The 8,264-nt window shown below is 44.5% G+C and overlaps 1 protein-coding gene across 5 annotated transcripts in view; it reads left to right on the forward strand.

Moving 5' to 3' along the window:
• Positions 1 to 6,298, forward strand: part of SAMD4A (sterile alpha motif domain containing 4A) — a 210,630-nt gene extending 204,332 nt beyond the window's left edge. For 3 of the 5 annotated variants that reach the window (XM_057731924.1, XM_057731927.1, XM_057731925.1), the window contains one exon: positions 1,915 to 2,277. In XM_057731924.1, the coding sequence (XP_057587907.1) occupies positions 1,915 to 1,970 (56 nt within the window). In that variant the 3' untranslated portion in view covers positions 1,971 to 2,277. Of the gene's footprint in view, positions 1 to 1,914 lie in introns of all 5 variants that reach the window. The other 2 variants (XM_057731926.1, XM_057731928.1) reach the window with 2 other exon arrangements.
• Positions 6,299 to 8,264: the final 1,966 nt, after the last annotated feature.

An 8,264-nucleotide genomic window follows, 5' to 3' on the forward strand; every position in this document is an offset into this window, starting at 1 on the left:
TGTGCACATACACACATTCACTGTTCTCCCATAGCCAGTTGCCACTGCAGAGCCACCACTCCAGAGACTTAAGGTTGACATGCACAGAAGGCAGGGAAAGGTGATTAGTTTACATCTGGGGCCTCTAGGACTGATCATCTGAAACCACAGATGCTCTCAGGGGCCATTTGCTTCCCTTCTTTAAAAATCTCTCAAAAAATCATATAGAATTTTACACACCCACACACATGAGTACAAGTAAAACTGGGGAAACCTGTAAGATGGGTAGATTCCATCAACGTCACTATCTTGGTGGTAATATTATACTATTGTTTTGCAAAATATTACCTTAGGGGCAAACCCAGAAACAGGGTGCTATTTCTTATGTGGACCTACACTGATGTCATTAAAAATATGAATAACAGAAACATTTTTCCTTCAAGTCCCTGCTGGCAAGATGCCAGCCTGGCAGCACCCATGAGGAGGCCAGGGACCCATGCATGGGTTCAGTGCTCCTCTGTATCACTTAGGCCCTCCAGCTTTCCCTGGAACTCTCAGCCACACCCCTCTCACACCTGAGCTCTGCCCACTGCATCTAAATGCACCTCTGCTAGACAGGCCTTGTGATGCAGAGGTTTAGACCAAGACACATCTACTGACGTGGACATCAGCGAAACCAGGGAGGCATCCTGCATTCCATTCTGGCCTTCATTTAGTGGTCACTGAACATAGTCATTTCTGCCTGCTACGACTAATCCATGCCTCTCTCTGCTCACAGGAGAAACTCTGGCATAGACCATTGTAGGGACCTGCTAACTGGTCCTCCTGCCACCAGCCATGCCAGAGAAACCATTCTGAAGTCAAATCTGGTTACTCTACCACTTATAAATCCCCAATCACCTATGTCCGAGCTCCTGTTCATGATATACAAGACCCTTATGGTCTGATTCTGGGGACTCTCCCATAGTCCCATGTGAAAGGGGTCGGGCAGCCATCTCTGTGGTCTGGCTCACTCGTAGCCTCTCCTGACAGGCATATCCCCCACTTTCTCTCTAGCCCAGCTTCACCGATTCTCCATAGCACAGACATGGCATATGCTAGGTGGCCTCAGCACTCTCCCATGTCCACTGGATCTTTCAGTTCCAGATGCCAAAAAAAAAATCTCATTCTGGTGTCTCTGCCCCTGATCAGATTCTTGAGACAGATAATCTAGATCAGGTTGCGTCAGATGCATCCCCTGGTCTGCTCAGCTGTGATCAGGGACCAGAATCACCACCACCTCATCCCCAGTCTTTCAGCGGGGACTCAGGGGGAAAGGGAGATGCTCCCAAATAAAGGGACATGAACAGGACAGGTCCACCTGCATGTGTATTGCAGAAGCTAGCTGCTGGCTGCCGTGTCTCCTGCCACGCCTCCTGTCCTTCATCCTAAACCTCCAACCCGCCCTCAGGGCCACGGGTGTGATGACCAGCATCAGACCTGCACATGAGCTGTATGCCCTCCCCAACCCCATCCTCTCTGCTTCTTCCTTTCTTCTCCTACCAGAACCATCTACAAAGTCATTTTCTTTCTCAGTGAAACCATCCTTGACTTCAAGGGCAACTGAAACACTCCTTCCTCCATGTTCCTGCTGTGTCTGTACATACTCCATTATAGCAGCTATTCCTCATGTGTCATTGTCAGTTTACATGTCCGTGTCCTGTCCAGGATATACATACTTGGACTAGAGGGTGAGGATTAGGTCTTTTCATCTTGGTTCCCAGGCTCAGTATGGCTCCTGGCAGAAGTAGCTATGTTGACTGGTGGGTGTGTGAAGAAGGAGTGAATGGACGGTTGAATTTAACCCTTTTCTGTCCTCAGACTGGGAGGTCCAACACGCATGACGCTGGAGTTGGTGGGCAGGAACAGAATTGCTCTGCTAACCTGTGCCCATAGTGTCCTTCTTTTTCTCCCAGACGGGGTTGACCGGACCTCCACAATCTAGAAGCTGAAGATGAGAGTGACTGCGCTGGCCGTGAAATCGACTGCTGCGGGTCCAGTGTTAGCCATCTTCAGGGCTGCACAGAATCCTCCAAGATACTTTGCAGCCTTTTTTTTCCCCTGGTCCCTCTCCCATTTTGATTTTGTGAGAGCGTAGGTCGTCCTTGTAAACATATCAGTAGACCTGGGATTGGTTATTTTGTCATTTGTTTCTGTCATGGGATGGCTTGGTGTGGGGCATAGGGAGGGGTCTCTAAGGGAAACTTAGGACTGAGAGAGGGTGGAGGGAATGTAAGTGGCTTCCTGGATGGAAATGGGGGGGGGGGCAGGGGGGTGGAGAGTACCGCTTGGAAAGAGATGAGAGCCGTGGGAGGGAGGCAGAAGCCCCAGCCCTTGGGAGCCTTCAGAAGCCTGCCTTCAGAGTCAGGCCCCAGAGGAAGGCACTGATGCCTGCGACCAAAGCACAACGGCGCCGCTCTCTTTTATGTCTCCCCTGAATGGATTCCCTGAGGCCCCTGCTTGAAATCCAGCCGCAGGAGAAGTCCACGTGGCAACGGGGGCAGGAAGGAAGAAATTCCCTCCAACAAAATTTCAGATAAACTTTGATTTGTGTATTGTTTACATAACAATTTTAAAGGGTACATAATGTGTAAAGAGTTGGCATAGAACTTTTCTTCATACTATGGTTTTTGTAAAGGATTTGTTGATACGGATTCATTTTTTTCCTCTATTTTTATAATAGCAGCAGGGTTGTCTTTTTAAATGGCTGCCGAGCTCTGCTTCTCGGGAATACGGATGCGGTCACGTAGGCCTGAGTGGTGCCTCCCACCTGTGGGTGGGAGGAGTGTGTAGGTGGACTTGAGGATGTGACTGGAGTGGGCGGAGCACTGGGGAGGGCGCCTCCGTGTGGCGGGTTATGGGATTGCGCGCAGTCGCCTAGAGAGTCTGAAAGAATCCTGCTGCCCTTTCTGTGCTGGATTTGCTTCTCACCTGGAGAACCTCTTTCTGCCCCCTGCCATGGGCTTTCATCCTATCAATCCTGGCCTCGCTCCACACACACACACACAGGTGGGTACAAGTTCCACTGGAGGAGAAAAGGCAAGGATGGATATTTTTTCCTAGCAAGAGACCTCAATACTCAGATAATAAACTCAAAAGGCCACTTTTGCGGGGGTTGCTCGCAGGAACCCGAGCCGGAGGGCTGCAGCCCCTTGGCTCACTCACTGCTGAGGAGAAGGAGAAGAAGAGCAGGCTCCAGCAACAGTGTATAAACGGTCAGTCAGCAAGTGGCAGAGAGTTGTGGGGAGAAGTCCCAGGTGGGCAGTGGAAGAAGATGTGGGAAAGGTCGACTTCATGATGGAAACGATGGTTCCATCACATCTGTCAGGGATTTGCTATGTTGTCGGCTGATTTATCCACCCACACAGAAGGGAGACAAAACTACTCCTTACGTGGTGAGAGATTAACAAACTATGCTACCACAAAGTAATAGCTTTATTTCTTAAGGGCAAGAAAGACTATGTTTCGGAATTTGATGCAATGGAGGGTATTAGAGGAAATTCAAGAGGAGTTGTACTCCGTGCTGGAAAATTGGGTTGTGTAAATGATGATGTGACAGCTCAGCCAGAGGCGAGATCAGGGAGATGGTAGGAGGCCTGTTTATTGAATGGGTGTCTGGTACCGTGTTTTTGGTTTGTTTTTTAGCGAAGTCAGAGTCGAAGTTAATCAGGCCATGAAAATCACTGCATTTGCTTAGGGTTGTTTTTAAAAAATAAGTTAATGAAATAAATACACATTTTAAAGGCCTTAATGAAATCCAAACAGCTTTCTTCTACCTTCAAGATTTAAAATGTATACCCAACACAGCCTTGGATGTTGTGAAGCTTGCAAATTTCTTTTAAGGTCTAAAATGTGGGAACATCTTAACCATAGAGAGCCTTTAGCAAGCAAAGAATGCTTGAACCCACAACATCCTGTATTGCATTTAAAAGAAAAGAGCTCTCCTTGGGTGACTGTGTTCTAAAGATGCAAATTCATGTGCAGAAAGAGGCAGCATTTTTTAGTTGATTTTTTCTAACCAAGTGCCATTAACATTCAGCCTCCACACCTCTTTTCTAAGTGAGCTTAGGGTTGCTTGGGGAATGTGTTGGGATGGACGATCATGTGTGAGCCGGGAAGAACAGGTCAATGACGTTGAAGGCCAAAGGCAAGACCAGAGGGTTTGAGAAGGTGTTTTTTGGATGCTAAGAAAGTTAATGGAAGAAAAAACAATGGTATAACACATCTCGTGGAGAAATGAAAAAGCATTCAGATCTGCTGCAAAACACATCCATAACGACTCGGGTTGTTGAGAAAACAGACTGTGAACACAATCACATTAGCATGAATCCTTTAAAAGGAAGAAAACAAAGTATTTGCAAATCTGAATTTCTATTTATTCCTTCACTGAATATAGAAATAATGGTTATCTGATTATTAGAGATTATTTTGGATATGTTACTTATTAACTTGCTATGGCTGGTAACCATGATAAAGTCTGTTATTAATAACAACATAATTCTTTTTTTAAAAGAAAAGCTTATTTTTCATTGACTGTGTATAGATTTATCTACTTAGTTGTTTTGCTCTTCGTGTTTTAATTTTTTTTTAAGTTGAGTGTTCTGATAAATTTTAGGAGCCTGTCCCCACCTTGTTTTGAGTCCTGTGTTGACTGCAGGTATACAGCTCAATCTAAAAATCCTAAAGCAAAAGAACTTTATTTATAAAAAAAAAAAAATCAAACAGTTGCATGCATAAGGCTGTGAAGTTGGATATTTAGTAATAAAGCGGCAGTGCCTTTTTTTGTATTTACCCATTGACCCCCCAAATGCAACTGTTTTATATTAAGTAAATAGTAAACATTAAAAATCTCAGAGTAAAATCTATTTCACTACATGGGTTTTGTTTCTTTTTTCTCCCCTTGTTCTGATTTAAACAGTGTGTATTTGACATCTCTATATTGTCCCAGGGACAGTGGTATTCTATGATATTGTTATCATGTATGATGTTTTATTGGTGCTTTTTATTCATAGTGGTTTCTTACCAGAAACAGTAGGAAGACACACATGAACTGTGTACAAGAAATGAAACATTGCTGCTGATATGTTTTGTTTTGTTTTCCACGTACTTTTTGAGTTTCACTTTTTTAACCAAGGGCCAGCAAGCAAAGTAGATGCTGCTGGGTCTGCCTGCAGAGAGAGGGTGGCTCTTTGCACCAAGCTCTCCAGTCCTGTGTACTGATGGTCCCTTTTTGGTACTCAGGATTGCAGCTATAGCTGGGCCCCTCTCCCATTCGTTTGAAGAGACACTGAGGGAAACAAGGTTTTTCTTTTGAGGTGTCGTTGGCTGCCTTTTATGGAATGGGAGCCTTCTCTGGGTCTTCTGTTCTTCTGCCCCTCTTGTTGCTACTTCCAGTGCAAGGTTTGTAGATGTGCATTCCCCCTTTGGAGCCAGGATCTCTCCGAGAGCCTGGGCTGGGGGCTGAGCTGGGTTGAAGGCATAGGCATGAAATCAGAAGGGCAGCGAGAGGAGGAGAAGCAGCTCCCCCATCTCGTTGGCCCTCTGGGGATATCTTGGGCAGGTGGCCCCAGCTCAGGTGCAGGGCAGCAGCCTAACCAAGGCACTCAGGTGTGCCTGTTACAGGACGGCCCTGCGGATAATTTGCACATGGGGCTGTGATAACACTAATGTTGATTTTTTTGTTTTACAAGTCATCAGAGATATTTGCAAAGTGAGTTTTATTTTTTTGTAATTCCTTTATCTTTCCTTAAAGGTGAATGTGTATTCCTCTGGGAGGAATAGGAAGAAAACAGGAATGTTAATAATGTCAAACGGAAGACTTCCTCCCTTATTAATATATAACCCTCATGTACTGATGCCTAATGTAAGCTGACTTTTAAAAAGCTTTCTTTTGTTGCATGCCCCGTGCAGGCATCCCTATTGTACATGCATGCCTTTTGTCCTGTTTTCCTGTATAAAGTTAGTGAACAAAGAACTATTTTTGCCTAGTTCATGTTGCCAAGCAATGCATATTTTTTAAATTTGTCATATATGGAAATAGCATGTTTGTTACATGTAAAAGCTTTACTGATATACAGATATACTAATGTTTGAAGATGCTGTTCTTTGCAAGTGTACAGTTTTCAAATGTTGTTACCAGTGAAACACCCTTGTGGTTTAAACTTGCTACAATGTATTTATTACTCATTTCCTCCCATGTAACTAAGAATCATGGCTATATTTCATATCAACGTTATACTGAAAGTGAAGGGAAATGATTAATACAAGGTTTTGTAACACTGGTGTGTGTCTTTTTTCCTTTTTGTCAATGTGATCGATTAGAAAACAAGAACCGTATCTTAGAAATAAGCCAGTTGGGAAGAATAAGCCTGACATCCCTGTAAACTGTTCCCACCGGACCGTGCTACAAAAACTGTCTTCCAACTATGAGCTCCTTTTTTTTAAACACAAAGGTAGGGAGAGAGGCATAAAATTTTATGCAGCTTGATCTGTGCCCAGAGTAACCAATAAATGCATCACCTGACTTAGGGGCATGTTTCTAAATAAAAACTCTAACCTTGCAGGTGGTATTGTTTATAGCTTGCTTTCCACCCTCAATGCCTTTGAAGTCATATTTTACCCCTAAACCATGGCATAAACAGCAGCCTCCAGAGAGCCTTGGGGCTTTAACTGCACATGGCTTGAATCTCATTTTAATACTTCTGATTCCAGTATGAAATATAATATATGTTGATATAAATTCTAAATGTGTCAGTTAAGCATATAGTTAGACAAACCTGGGTTTGAATTCTGGCTCCAGCATTCTCTGGCTGTGTGATCTTGAGCAAGTTACTTAACCTTTCTGAGCCTTGGGTTTGGTTTGGGTTTTGGCCTTTGGTATTCAAAGTTTGTGTAATTGAAACTCTAATCCAAAAAACGAAAGTAACTACAAAAGGAAGCAAGATACAGAGGTTATTACCACCAAAACCTAGCAAGAGATTTATCTGAGGCAACCACAGCTTAACATTGTGATAGTGACCACCTGGTTGCTCCCTTTCTGTCAGCTTCAGGCTGCTAAAAGTGACTGGAAAAATCCAAATTGATCCCTGGAAACGTGAAGAAATGCCTCGTAAACTGAGACATTACATGAAATTCCTCCTAAAGTTAAATTCCTATAACCCAAATGAGCTATATAGCTCAGGGTGTGACTCAGGGTATCTGAAGTGGAGGGGATAGTGTACAAGAGAAAAGTTGAGCCTCACTTTTGAAATGTGTGGAAAGAGGGGAGATATGAGAGTTGTGAGATTAGAGGGACCATAAAGGGCTCAGCATGGTGCCTGAAAAGGGGTTACTTAGCAGTTTTTATCAGCAAAGCTGTAGCTTTGTCAACAACCTTTGTAATGGAATGATCAGTCCTGGAGAAAAGGTTACTCATACAGTAAAGCTTTCAGGACTCCCCCTAACAGCCCCTCCCCAAAAGAGATTTAATTGCATTTATTAAATGAAGATGAACACCTATGTAGCATGCTGGCTTGCAAGAGGCTGCAATGGGTTTGAGCCAGGAATCCAGAAGGAGCACAGCTGGGTACAATGAACTCATACTCTCCACGCTAATGAGAACGGCGACCAGGGGGCACAGAAGGATCCAGACTTCTGGGAAAGTACCTTGGTTTGCTCCCTTGAATGGATACTACATCTGTATGCAGCCCTGACTCCTGAACAGCCCAAGACCTCTTGTCCCCAGAGACTGAGGGGAGGGCCTGGGGTATCGAAAATCTCACCCACAACCAGAACCTAATCCTCTAGAAAGATGGCCGGTCAGGGTGGGTCTGGCCCCCCTACAGCACAGTGTGGTGGCCCACGCTTTGTCCAGGCCCCCTTTCCCGATGGGCTGTGCTAGCATGTGGAATTCAGGCACCAATCTCACAGATGCTGTTCCCCAGGCTTCTACAGGCACTCTCATTTTCCATCTTCCATCCACACATCACGAAACTTGACAATGACACCTTCCCTGGGCACTTCAGTCTCTGGATCCTCCACTGTAGCTCTGGGATGGCCTAGCTTACTCAGTGCTTTGCAAACCACCTGTGAATTTTAGTTGTAGGGGGCAGCTGTTTATTTCCAACCCACAGAGTCTAATTCTTTTTGTAAAACACAAAAAAAAACCACAAAAGAAAAATTACAATCCCCCAATCTTCGAGCTGGATTTAAAAGACAAAATTATTTTGTCAAATTGCTAAAAAGTAGTCCTAAGTTCTGGGATGAAC

Source organism: Hippopotamus amphibius, chromosome 4 (genome assembly GCF_030028045.1).
Source record: "Hippopotamus amphibius kiboko isolate mHipAmp2 chromosome 4, mHipAmp2.hap2, whole genome shotgun sequence".
NCBI classification, from domain to species: Eukaryota; Metazoa; Chordata; class Mammalia; order Artiodactyla; family Hippopotamidae; genus Hippopotamus; species Hippopotamus amphibius.